The 13,784-nt window shown below is 45.0% G+C and overlaps 1 gene segment (V, D, J or C); it reads right to left on the minus strand.

Annotated features, from left to right (window-relative positions):
• Window positions 1-1,836: 1,836 nt before the first annotated feature.
• On the minus strand, window positions 1,837-13,401 carry LOC140479411 (Ig kappa chain V region Mem5-like). The segment is given in 4 exon segments: window positions 1,837-2,708; window positions 12,167-12,200; window positions 12,850-13,148; window positions 13,335-13,401. Coding segments are annotated over 4 exon segments (711 nt in total).
• Between the last annotated feature and the right edge of the window lie 383 nt (window positions 13,402-13,784).

Below are 13,784 nucleotides of genomic sequence, written 5' to 3' on the forward strand. Positions count from 1 at the left end.
TTCTTTCAGCTAGCCAACTTCTGATCCAAACTGCTAAATTACCCTTAATCCCATGCCTCAGTATTTTGTGGAGGACCTTATCAAATGCCTTACTGAAGTGCCTATGCACCACATCAACCGCTTTATCCTCATGCACCTGTTTGGTCACCTTCTCAAAGAAATCAATAAGGTTTGTGAGGCCCAATCTACCGTGTTAACGATCTGTAGTCAACTTATTCATTTCTAGATGATTATAAATCCTATCTCTTCTAATATTTTCCAACACTTTACCCACAACCGAAGTAAGGCTCACTGGTCTATAATTACTAGGGTTGTCTGTACTCCCCTTCATGAACAAGGGGACTACATTTGCTATCCTCCAGTATTCTGGCACTGTTCCTGTCGACAATGATGACATAAAGATCAATGCCAAAGCCTCGGCAATCTCCTCCCTCGCTTCCCACAGAATCCTGGGATAAATCCCATCCGGCCTAGGGAACTTACATATTTTCACACTTTCCAGAATTGCTAACTCCTCCTCCTTAAGAGGGAAATCAGGATGGCAAAAAGGGAACATGGGATAGCTTGGCTTAATTGGGCTAAGGCGAATCCAAAGGGAGTTTATAAATGCATTAAGGATAAAAGAGTAATAATTAACAGAATAGGGCCTCTCAAAGATCAGCAAGGCAGCCTATGTGTGGAACTGCAGGAGATTGGGCAGATACTAAACAAGTACTTTGTGTCAGGGTAAACTGTGGAGAAAGACACAGCAGATATAGAATTTGGGGAAATAGATGGTGACATCTTGAAAAGTGTCCATATTACAGAGGAGGAAGTGCAGTATGTTTTAAAATGCAGAAAAATAAATAAATCACTGGGATCTGATCAGGTGCAACCCAGAACTCTGTGGGAAGCTAGGGAAGTGATTACTGGGCCACTTGTTGAAATATTTATATCATCGATAGTCATAGGTGAGGTGCTGGAAGACCGGAGTTTTGCTAATGTGGAAAGGAAAAATCAGGAACCGGTGAACCTGACATAATTGGTGGGCAAATGGTTGGAGGGAGTCCTGAGGGACAGGATTTACATGGCCTTGGAAAGACAAGGACTGATTCAGGATAGTCAACCTGGGTTTGTACCTGGGAAATCATGACTCACTAACCTGATTGAGTTTTTTGAAGAAGTAATAAAGCCACACCCACACTCAGGGACACACACCTACAGACAGCACTGGGTAGCAGTCACACCCACACTCAGAGACACACACCTACAGACAGTACTGGGTAGCAGTCACACCCACACTCAGGGACACACACCTACAGACAGTACTGGGTAGCAGTCACACCCACACTCAGTGACACACACCTACAGACAGTCATGTATGATGGAAGATTCTGACTGATCCTCTTTCTGAGCTAAGTTGTCACTCAGTTCAGCTTTGAGCTGTCACTGTGAGGAACAGGCGAGGATGGGAGAAATGAATGTAATGACTGAAGCCTCCAGTGTCTGTGATTGGCCGCAGCTCATTTGAAATGTGACTCAGCAGCAGCAAAGTGGGCATAGTGCAATCCCACCAGCTGGATCTGAACTAACAGAGTGAAGAGGAAATGCGTCAGATTGGAATGATTGGGCCCCAGCGGATTTCAGTTTCTGTTCTGTTTCGAATCTTGTCAACTTGACAGATTCCAGATCGAAGGGATCTCTTGAAAATGATTGAAGATTGGCTCAAATCCAGTCTTCAGCTGATGTGTCATTGATTGACCATCCAAGCAGCCAACCATGACAACCATTTGCTGAAACGTAGCCAATCAACTGAGGCTGGAGCAGTCTATATACAAAGCAATCAGAGACAGAAACTGAATCGTCTTCATCTTTATTCCCTTTTCCAGATTGACATTGACAGAAAACAGACTGCAATTAACAGCCCAGACAGAGGAAGCTGCACAAATTCACAGCCACAATGGAGCTTGAGGAAAACACTTGTGGAGATATTCTCAAGAAAAAGCGAATCCTGTCCTTTTAAACAGTGACAGAACCTTAAATTGGAACCGGCGGCTGAGCAGGAAGGAGATCTGGTTTACTGAAGCAGAGACTTCTGAGGTTCACGTTGATTTTGTACAGCTGACAGTCTTGAGTATCGAGGAGTTTTACTTGACATCACAAGTCAATGCTGTCCCCAACAAACACTCCCAGAACAGGGGTAGTACTGGATTAGATATAAATTAAATCTCCTTTACACTGTCCCAATGACCTACCTTAACCGCTGAACCTCAGAAGTGTCTCTGAGCAGTCCTGAGAAGGACGTGAGTTGAAATTCAGTGCTGACAATGACCTTTGTCCTGCCAGCTCAGCCCTGTTCTGCTTAAAGTTGTGTCTCCTCTGTGGACAGTCTCAAACACTCTACACACATTCTGATCTCCTGATGCTCTTGCTGAGGGGAGAGGGGAGGGTCACGTGGGTAAGGGCACAGGAGAAGCGAGCGTTGGACTCCCAGTCAGACCCAGAGAGGGTCAGCAGGCTGCTGACACTGTAGGTGCTGTCCGAAGCTCGCAGGTAGTTGCTGGTCTGAACCCCGTCCGAAATGACTGCACCATCCTTCTTCCACTGCACCTCCAGCTCATCGGGATAGAAGTGATTGGCAAGGCACACCAGGGTGGCAGTGCCCTTGGCATTGACCTGCTCCGGGGAGGGGGGCAGCAGGGTCAGCTTTGGCTGAGAGTTCTCACGGCCTGAAAGACAAGAGAAACAATTTTAATCTCTGGCATACAAAGGGATTTCAACTCTATGAACATGAACTGGCTAAACAATCCATTTTGAACATTAGTATCCAACCCCTATAAACCCCATAAAAGAACAGGCATTGTACGAATTTCTTCTTGGGATGTGGGTGTCACTGGCCATTATTGTCCGTCCCTAATTGCCCCTGAGAAGGTGATGGTAAAAGAGAAGGCACAGTTTTGGACTATCGTTTAGGGAATGAATGTGAGCAGCTGGAAGGCCTATGAATGGGGGAGCATTTTAGTGACAGTGATCAGAACTCAGTGAGATTGAGAGGAGGGATGGAAATGGAGAACAATGGAGCAATTGTAAAAGTTTTCATTTGAGAACAAACCATTTTACTAAACTGGGCAGTCACTTGGTAAAGTTTGGCTGAAAGACAAAATGCAGGGTTGAAATTAACCAGGACCTGAGGAAAGCAAAGAGTTGACAGGATGAAATGTGTCCAAATGAAGTCAGGGAAATCCCAGTGATGTTTTATAATCACAGAAAGAACAAGAAGAGAATGAAGGAATGTATGAGGCACATTCGAGAGCAGGAAGGGAACTTGTGTGGAGGTGGAAGATGGAGCAATGGTTCCTCAAGAAAACTTTCCATGTATTTTCACAAAAGAGAGGGACAAAGCAGAAACTGTAGTTCAGGAGGAAGCCTGTGCAATATTGGAATGGCATCTTTCACATCTGAAAGACTCCCAGTTCATCCAAAGAAAAGAAAGATCCATGCTGTCCCCAAGACATTTGCAGACAGTGTGAGACTTGTTTGAAATGTGGTCACTGTTGTCATGTAGGAAATGTGGAAGCCAGATTGTACACAACAAGATCTCACAAGCAACAATGAACCAAGGAACATTTTGAGTGATGTGTGTTCAGGGATAAATATCAGTCTGAATATGATTCAAAGAGAAAATAACTGGGACAGTTGGATGGAAAATGAGAAAATGGATGGCAAAGGAGAATGTCGGATTACTGGGTAGTGATGGGATTGATTGTTACCAGGAAATAAAAGGAAAGGACAGAATATTGTGAATGTCATATTGGACGAAGGAAACATAAAAGTGCAGGGAAGCTCAACAAAAGAACACACGTAAAAGCTTTGTCTTTTAACACATGAACCATTTGGAATAAAGTAGACAAAGTGGTACCACACAATCCAAGGTAAATAAGGAAGATAGGGGCTCATGAGAATTTATGAAAGCATCCAGACCATGTAATAGGATGGAGAGTATGGAAAAGATCAGGAATTAAACTTGATGCCGAGCGGGGTGGAATGGTGTATCAGTGGTTAGCACTGCTGTTTCACAGCTCCGGAGACACAGACTCAATTCCAACTGACTGTCTGCGTGGAGTTTACACATTCTCCCCGTGTCTACTTGGGTTTCCTCCCATTGTCACAAAGATGTGTCGGTTAGGAGGATTATCTATGGGAATTGTAGGGTGGATGGGATACTTTTCGAAGGGTCATACTGGGCTGAATGGCCTGCGTCAACACTGTAGGGTTTCTATGATTTCTGACGGAAATAACTATGAGAAGGAGGCAGTCAGTGCATGACTGAGGGTGTTGTACTTCGATGTATCGATTATATGAAACAAGGTAAATGACTCTGTAGTGCAGGTACATGGCTGCAAGGGGATCAGGGCTGGGAGCTAAATATCCAAGGATGCACATCCTATTGAAAGGAAATGCAAGGGTCAAGTGTGAAGGAGGAACTGAAGATAATCCTTGTAAGTTGGGATGTGGTATTGTGGAGACTGACGGTATCAAAATTTGTAAATCCCCAGGGTCTGGTGCTCTGCAACTCAGAGTCCTTAAGAAAGTGGTTGTAGAAATTGTGGACACATTGGTGATCATTTTCCAACATTTTGTCGACTCTGACAGAGTTCCAATGGACTGGAAAGTATCCAATGTAGCCCCACTTTTTAATAAAAGGAGGGAGAGTGAAAATGAGGAATTATACATGACGAAAATGCTGAGTCAGTTATTAAAGATACAATAACCGAACATTTGGAAAGCAGTGACAGGATCAGTCCAATTCAGCATGGATTTACTAAAGGGAAATCAGGCCTGACACATCTTCTGGAAGGTTTTGAGGATGTGATCAGTTGAGAGTGGACAAGGCGGAATCAGTGGACAACAAAAACAAAAAATGATGAAAAAGTTCAGCAGGTCTGGCAGCATCTGTGGAGAGAAACTGAAGTTAGCGTTTTGGATTGAGTGACCCTCCCTCAGAACTCAGTGGATAGTGTGTATCTGAACTTTCAAAAGGCTTTTGACAAGGTCCCATACAAGAGATTAGTGAGTTACATAAAACCTCATGGTATTGGAGGTAATGTATTGACATGGAGAGAGAACTTGTTGGCAGAAAGAAAACAGAGAGTTGGAATAAATGAGTCCTTCTCAGATTGGCAGGCAGTGATGAGTGGGTTACCGAAGGGTTCAGTGCTGGGACCCCAGCTGTTCACAATATACATAAACAATATGGACAAAGGAATTAAATGCAATCCCTACAAACTTGCAGATGACATGAAGCTGGGTGACAATGTATGTTGTGAGGAGGATGCTAAGAGGCTGCAGGGTGACTTGAACAGGCTGACTGAGTGGGCATATACTTGGCAAGTACAACATAATGTGGATAAATGTGGGATGATCCACTTTGAAGGTAAACAGATTATGAATAAATGGTGTAAGTTTAGGAAAAGGTGTGGTGCACTGAGAGCTGAGTGTAATTGAAAGGGTGCATACAGGTGCAGCAGGCAGTGAGGAAAGCTCATGGCATGCTGGCCTTCACAGTGAGAGGATTTGTGTATTGGAGTAAGGATGTCTTGCAGAATTATACAGGGCCTTGGTGAGGCCTGACCTTGAGTATTGGGTGCAGTTTTGGTCACCGAGCCTGGGGAAGGACATTCTTGCTATTGAGGGAGTCCAACAAAGGTTCACCAGACTGATTCCTAGGACGGCGAGACTGACATATGAGGAAAGACTGGATCGACTGGGCTTGTACTCACTGGGATTTAGAAGAATGAGAGGAATCTCACAGAAACATATTAGATCCGAATGGGATTTGACAGGGTTGATGCTGGAAGAATGTTCCCAACATTAGGAAAGTCCAGAACCAGGGGTCACTGTCTAAGATTAAAGGTTAAGTTACTCAGATGTTGTGAAACTGTGGAATTCTCTACTACAGAATGCTGGTGGGGCCAGTTTGTTAGATATATATCAAGAGGGACGTGGCCCTTGAGGATGAAGGGATTTATGGGAATAGGGGGAGAGTGGGAATGGGAAACTGAGATTACATAATCAGCCATGATCATATTGAACGGTGGTGCAGGCTCAAAGGGCTGAATGGCCTGTTCCTGCAGCTATTTTCTATGTTTCTATGTTTCTAATGATAGGTAGATGTGTGAGGGGTGTGAGGGTGGGGCATGGGTGTAGACGGTTTATCCTGTCAGGAAGAAATGAAATTACATCGGCAGCAAGAGGAAATATCGAGTGGGAATGCATAGAATTTGTGTGAGTCAATTTAGGAAACCACAAAGGAACAAAAACCCTGATGGGAGTTATGTACCAGCCTCCTCGTAGTAGTCAGGATGTGGATCAGAAAATAAATCAAGAGATAGAAAAGGCATGTAAGACAAGGATTATTACAATAATCATGGGGCCTGCAATATGCAGGTGGACTGGGAAAGTCAGGTTGGGAATGGATCTCAAGGAAAGGAATTCATGGAATGTCTGCAAGAGGCTTGTTTTGGAGCAGCTTGTGGTAGAGCTACTAGGAAACAGGTAATTCTGGAATTGTTAATGTGCAATGAGGCAGCTCTGATTGGGGAGCTGAAGGTGAGTGAACCCTGAGGGGGCAGTGACCACAATATGATAGAATTCACCCTGCAGTTCGAGAGGGAGAAGCTGGAATTCTAAGTAATAAGAGGAGTTAATGAGCAAGTTAGACAAAGGAGAGCCAATGGACATGATCTGTTTGGGTTTTCAGAAGGCCTTTGACAAGTTGCCACACAGGAGGCTGCTAAATAACATAAAAGCCCATGGGGTTTGGGGCCCAGGACTGACATGGATAGAGAGTGGGAATAAATGGGTCTTTTTCAGGATGGCAGCTGGTGCGTCGTGCAGTTCAGCAGGGGGCAGTGTTGGGACCTCAGGTAATCATGTAACAATTAATTATATATTAACGATCTGCGAAAAGGAACTGAGGGCATTGTTCCTAAATTTGCTGATGACACAAAGATGAGGGGAGGGACAGGGAGAGTTGAGGAAAGTAGGGAGGCTGCAGAAGGACTTGGAAAGGCTCAGAGAGTGGGCAAAGGAGTGGCAGATGAAATACAATATGGGAATGTATGAGGTTATGCACCTTGGTTGGAGGAATAGACGCTCAAACGGTTTTCTAAACGGGAAATTTGGAATTCGGAAACACAAAGTGGCTTAGGAGTCCTCTTTCAGGTTTCTCTTAAAGTTAGCATGTATGTTCCGTTGCTATTCGGAAGATAAATGCAATGTTGGCATTCATTTCAACTGAGTTAGAATATAAGAGCACGCATGTCCTGCTGAGGCTGTATGAGACTCTGGTCAGACTGCATTTGGAACATTGTGAACAGTTTTGGGACCTGTATCTAAGGAGGGATATGCTAGTATTAGAGGAGGTTCAGAGGAAGTTTATAAGAATGACCCTGGGGATGACAGCCTGGTCTGATGAGGAGCGGTTGAGTACTCTGGATGTGTACTTGATGGAGTTCAGAAGGTTAGGGGAGGATCACATTGACACTTACAGAACACTGAGAGGCCTGGATAGAGTGGACATGGAGAAGATGTTTCCAGGAGTAAAAGAAACTCGGACCAATGGGCACAGCCACAGAGTTAAAGGATAACTCATTAGGACTGAGATGAGGAGGAATTTCTTCTGCCAGAGGGTGGCTAATCTGTGGAACTCATTGCTGTGGAGGTGACGTCATTGAGTGTATTTAGGACAGAAATTGATAGATTCCTGATTGGGAAGGTGATCAAACATAATGGGAAGAAGGCATTTTCTTGAGAAACACATGACCAAACAACACAGCAGACTTGATGGGGCGAATGGCCTAATTCTGATGTCTTTTGAAAAGACTCTGCAAAACCCCAGAGCACTGACAGCTCTGGATTGTGAGCCCTGCTGGAGCTGTTTGTCATCTGAACTTTGCGAAGTGGAGAGAGTGTGCATCCTGTTCCTTGTGGGAACTTCAGAATGTTTCTTAGCTCCTGAAATAGCATGAAGTACAGGAAGTGTGGTCAGTGACAGCAGTTGGAGCTCCGGGTTTCGGAGCTTGAGCAGCAGCTGGTGTCAGTGCGGAGAGTCCGTGAGGCTGAGAGTTCCGTGGAGAGCACGTTGCCAGATGTGGTCACTCTGCAGCTTCAGAGTATGCAGGGAGAGAGGGAATGGGGGAGCAGCAGACAGTCCAGAAGGACCAGGCAGCTAGGTACAGGAATACCCTGAGTGCATCCCGCTCTCCAACAAAAATTCAGTTTGGAATCCTGTTGAGAATGATGGTTCATCTGGGGAATGCAGCCAGAGCCAAGTCCCTGGCACTACGGTGGGGGGCAGTTGTACAGGAGGTCGCAAGGAAGACTGGAAGAGTGGTAGTGAGAGGAGATTCGAGAGTGAGTGCAATCGATAGGTGTTCCTGCAGCTGCAGATGGGAATCCAGGATGGTGCGTTGTCTCCCTGGTACCAGGGTCAAGGATGTCTCTGAGTGGCTGCAGAGCACCCTGAGGGGCGAGGGGGAACAGGCAGCGGTCATCGTCCACATCGGTCCCAGTGACAGCGGGAGCAAAGGGATGTGCTCCTGCAGTCAGACTTTAAGGAGCCTGCGAGGCAATTCGCAACAGGAACTCAAAAATAGGAATTTTTGGATGACTCCATTGACCAATGCAAGCGAGGATGGGAACAGGAGGATAGGACAGGTGTATGTGGGGCTGGAAAGGTGGTCCAGGAGGGAGGGCTTTAGATTCTTGGGTCTTTGGGAATGACTTGGTGGGAGATGCGACCTCTGTAGACTGGATGGGTTGCTCCTGAATAGAGCAGGAATTGAGCTCCTCGTGGGGTGATTTGCTGGTGCTGTTGGAGAGGGTTTAAATAAATATTGAAAGGCCGTGGGAACCAGGAAGTAATATCAGGGAGGAACACAAAGGATCACAGAATCCTGGAAAAAAATGTTCGCATCAGAATAAGGAATAGGAATTTCTTAGGCAGGGTCAGAGTGAGAGAGAGCCAGCAATAAATTCTATATCTGACTGACTGTGCATGTATGGGACTGCACGGAGTTTGGGAATAGGATTGGAGAGTTACAGACGCAGATTACCAAGTGGAAATCTGATGTTGTTGCCTTAACAGATGAGGTTCAAATGAGGACAGGACTGTTTGTTAAATATTCCTGGATACAAGGTGTTCAGGAAAGATAGGAAAGGGGGGAAAGGGTGAGAGGTGTGGCATTGATTAAGGAGATCGGTCAAGAGCTGGAGAAAAAGATGTCTCAAAGGTGTCAAGGACAGAATCGATTTGGTTCGGGATAAGGAACAAAAAAGTGCAATCAGGTTGTTCAGTGTAGTCTGTCAGTCACCGACTAGAGGGAAGAATGTACAGGAACAAACCAGCAAGGAATTTACAGAGAGGTGCAATCATTAGGGGATTTTAACTGTCAGAATATTAACTGAGACAGTAACTGGATCTTGGGAATGAGGAGATCCAAGTGGATCAAGTGTCAGTGAGAGGACATTTAGGGAAGAGTGATCATTGTATCATAAGGTTTAGGGGGACAGTGGAAAAAGACAATGGACAATCCAGCATAAAGTCATGATCATGGATCATATTCCATGGATCACCTCCAATGTTTCACTCTTACAATTTTTCATATTTTATTTTAAAACCGAATATGAATGAGTTACCAATCTAATATTTTGCCGCAGTATTTACGGTTGAGAAGGACATGGAAGTGAAGGGAATTTGGGAAATAAATGTTGATGTCTTGAGAAGAGTTCATATCACAGAAGAAGAGGTGCAGTATTCTCTTCTTTAAACTCATGAAGATAAATAAATCCCCAGGACCTGATCAGCTCCATCCCAGTACTTTGTGGGAAGCTTGTGAAGAGACAGTGACGCCCCTTGTGGAGATGTTTGTATCATCAACAGCCACGGGTGATGGGCTGGAAGAATGGAGTGTGTGTAATGTTGAGCTGTTATTTAATAAGGTCTGCAAGGAATACCCTGGGAATTATAGACCGGTGAGTCTGATAGTGGTAATTTGTTGGAGGGGATTTTGACAGACAGGATCTAAATGCATTTGGAAAGACAAGGATTAATTAGGGATAGTCCACATGGCTTTGTCAGTGGGAAAATGTGTCTTACAAATTTTTTTGAGGGCATGACCAATAAGATAGCAGAGGGCAGAGTGGTAGACATGGTCCACATGGACTTTAGCAAGGCCTTTGGCAATTTCCTGCATGGACATCTGGTTAGTAAGTTAGATCAAATGGGACCCAGGGAGAGCAGGTTAATTGATGCAAAATTGGCTTAATAGTTGGAGACAGCTTGTGGTGGTAGAGGGTTGTTGTTCGGACTGGAAGCCTGTGAAAAGCGAAAGGATTGCTTCCGGGTTCATCATTGTTTGTTATTCATAGAAACAAATTGAACGAGAATATAGGAAGTATAGTTTGTGAGTTTGAAGATGACACCAAAATTGGTGGTTTCATGGTCAGTGAAGAAGGCTATTTGAGAGTACATTTACATTATGTATTGGGATAATAGCGAGGTGTTGCATTTTGGTACAAAAACCAGGCCAGGGCTTACACAGTTAATTATGGGGCCATGGGGAGTGTTGGCAAACAGGGAGACCAAGGGGTGGAGGCACTAAGAGGATTGAACCTGCTGTCACGTGTAGACAGGGTGGTGAAGAAAACATTTGGTGCACTTGCCTTCATCGGGTATGGGAGTTGGGACATTATGTTTCAGCTCCCTAAGATATTGGTCAGGCCATGTTTCCAACCACCCTGCTATTGGAAGGATAGCATTCAAATGGAAACAGTGTAAAATGGATGACAAGGATGTCACTGAGATTGGAGGGTTTGAGTTATAAGTAGAGGCTGGTTAGGCAGGGCTACCTTCCTTGAAAGCTCAGAGGCTGCAGGGTGACATTTTAGAGATTTATAAAATCATAATGGGCATAGATTAGGTGACTAGCTAAGGTCTTTTCCCCGGGGTAGGTTAGTCCAAAACTAGCGGGTAGAGGTTTAAAGTGAAAGAGGAAAGATTCAAAAGGGACCTGAGGTATCCCTCTTTCAGGCAGAGTGGTATTGAATGAACTGCCAGAGGATGTCGGAGAGGCGAGAATGATTAAAACATTTAAAAGACATTTGAACAGGTACATGGGAAGAGAAAAAGGATAGGAAATGAGCCAAATGCAGGCAATGCGACTCCGGGGAATAGAAAAGGTTTACATTTCACAAAGGATGTGAATACGTTGCAGATGACGTGAAAGAAAATTCCCATGAAAGGTTCAGGGATGAGGAACGGAGAGAGGATTGGAGGATTGGAGAAGTTCAAACTGTCCTCCTTGGAGAAGAGAAGTCTGAGAGAAGATTTGTTTGAGAAATTCAACATCAGGAGAGGTCTGGTGAGATTAAATAAGGAGAAAATGTTCCCACTCATTGAAGGATCGAGAGCGAGAGCCACAGATCGAAAGTAATTGGTAGAAGAAGCAGAAGTGAGACAAGGAAAAACATTTTCAGCCAGTGAGTGGTTAAAGTATGGAATGCACTGACTGAGAGTGTGGTGGAGACAGCTTCAATAGAAACATTCTGAATGGAATGAGACTGTTATTTGAAAAGGAACAATGTGCAGGGTGACAGGGAGAAGGCAGGAGAATGACACTCTGTAAATTGCTCATTCAGAGAGCCAGTATTGACAGGATGGGGCAGAATGGCCTCCGTGTGCGCTGTAACAATTGTATGATTGTGTGATTGAGCAGAGTTAAAGCTGGGGGAGGTGGGAGCTCGGTGTCTCACTGTGCTGCTGCTGCTGCTGCTGCTGAGGTCAGTGAGATCAGAGACTGGGACAGGGAGCCAGAGCTCACATCAAACTCTGCCCGTGTCTGTCACACTGAGACTGACAGGAGGCTACTCACTGATTTCACTCCATGCTGCAGGAATTGGACCACAGGCTGCAAATGGACAGAGCTCCTCCACACGGTGAGTAAAACTGACTGACTTATATCTTGCTGTTTAAAGGGGGCAATGGGACTAAGGAGGTATCGCTGGACACCCTGTTCGACACAGTGCTCCTCAATCAACCATTTCATTCACTGCAGCTCCCCTCTAACACCTTCAACAATTCAGTATTTGTGTTTTAGCAAGTTTTGTATTAAAAGGGTTTACTTACTCAGTCTGAGCTTGGTTCCTTTACCGAACGTAAGCCACATTGAGAGCTCCCAGTGCAGAGGCTGCACAAAAACCTCTGCTCTCTGCTTCCCTCTGTCACTCTCACCCTCTCCCTGTCTGTCTCTGTCTCTCACTTACTCTCAAATTCTCTTTGTCATTCATGTTTTTCTGTATTTACTCGTTCTGTTTTTATCTCTCTCTCTTTCTCCCTCTCTCTCTCTCTCTCTCTCTCTCTCTCTCTCACACACACACACTCTCTCTCTCTCTCTCTCTCTCTCTCTGCGTTGAGTCCAGCTGAGTTCAGTAGGTTTGTGAACTTTTTATTTTGATGTTAAATCTTGCAGTTGCTCTTCACATGTGACCATGGAGTGTAAGAGGGAAACTTGAGGCCTTCAGTGAGCAGTGAACACCACAGGGACTGAAGTTTGTAGTGGATAGTGACAATCCCTGCATGGGGTAATTTGCTCAGTTCCATTTATCTTTAACTGTGGACTTGTCAATATAGGTGGTTTATGTGTGTGTTCTCTATTATATATTAAATATATACAATTGTGGGAGGTGTCAGTACAGGAGGTGGGACTGTGTGTCCATTATTATATATTATATGTTGCAGTGGGATGTGTCAGTACAGGCAGTGGTGCTGTGTGTATTAAGGTTTTTGTACAGCTGTGTGTCACTGTGCCAAGGCCAGCTCTCACTCTGCTGACAGTAATAATCAGCGACATCCTCATTCTGAACGTTGCTGATTGTCAGGGTGAAGTGTGTGCTGGATACTTGTGTCCCGGTGAATCTGCTGGAGACTCCTGTGAATCGACTTGTTGCACTATAGATCAGGAGAGAGGGTTTCTGTCCTTCCCGCTGCTGGAACCATTCAACATCAGCACTGGCACTCTGACTGGATTTACAGGTGATGGTTGCAGTCTGGCCCAGTCCCACTGACAGCACCGGGGGAGACTGGGTCATGATGATGTCCCCACTGATACCTGAGGGGTCAGAGAGAAACACAGTGAAGTCAGAACTGTCACAGAAAGAGCCGGTCAAATGAGAGATTGTGGGAGACACTGAGCATTCCTCTAGTTTCAGCATTTTCCCTTCAATCACAAGTCAGTGGAATTGGAGTGAAATGGAGAGCAGCGAAAGATTCAAGGTGGAAGGAGAGAGATTTGTACCTGCGATACAGAATGCCAGGGGCCAGATCAGCTGGATGTGTGAAATCATGGTGTGTGCTCCTGTCCCTGTGTCTCGTTCCTGATAAAGTCTCCCTTCACTGGGCTCTGCTTTATAAAGCTGTAGCCTGTGAGAGTTTGACTGGGTGTTCCTCAGTATGTAAATGGCATCAGGCAGAGAGAGCCACGTCAGCCCCTCACACTTCCTGTTTTTGTCTCTCTGTCTTATCCTTCCCTGGTTCCTCCCACCCTTTTCCCTTCTATCTCTTTTTCACCTTTTTCTTGAATATAATCCTGTTGTTGATTGACTTACTACCTCTTTTTCTTTTGATCTCCCTTTCCTTCTGTGTTGGTTGGCCTGTCTTTCTCTCTCTCTCTCTCCTATCATCCATTCCTCTCCATCACAACTTGTTTCCTCACTCGTCCCCTCAATCTCTCATTGCCTCACTCCAT

Source organism: Chiloscyllium punctatum, chromosome 7 (genome assembly GCF_047496795.1).
Source record: "Chiloscyllium punctatum isolate Juve2018m chromosome 7, sChiPun1.3, whole genome shotgun sequence".
Taxonomy (NCBI): Eukaryota; Metazoa; Chordata; class Chondrichthyes; order Orectolobiformes; family Hemiscylliidae; genus Chiloscyllium; species Chiloscyllium punctatum.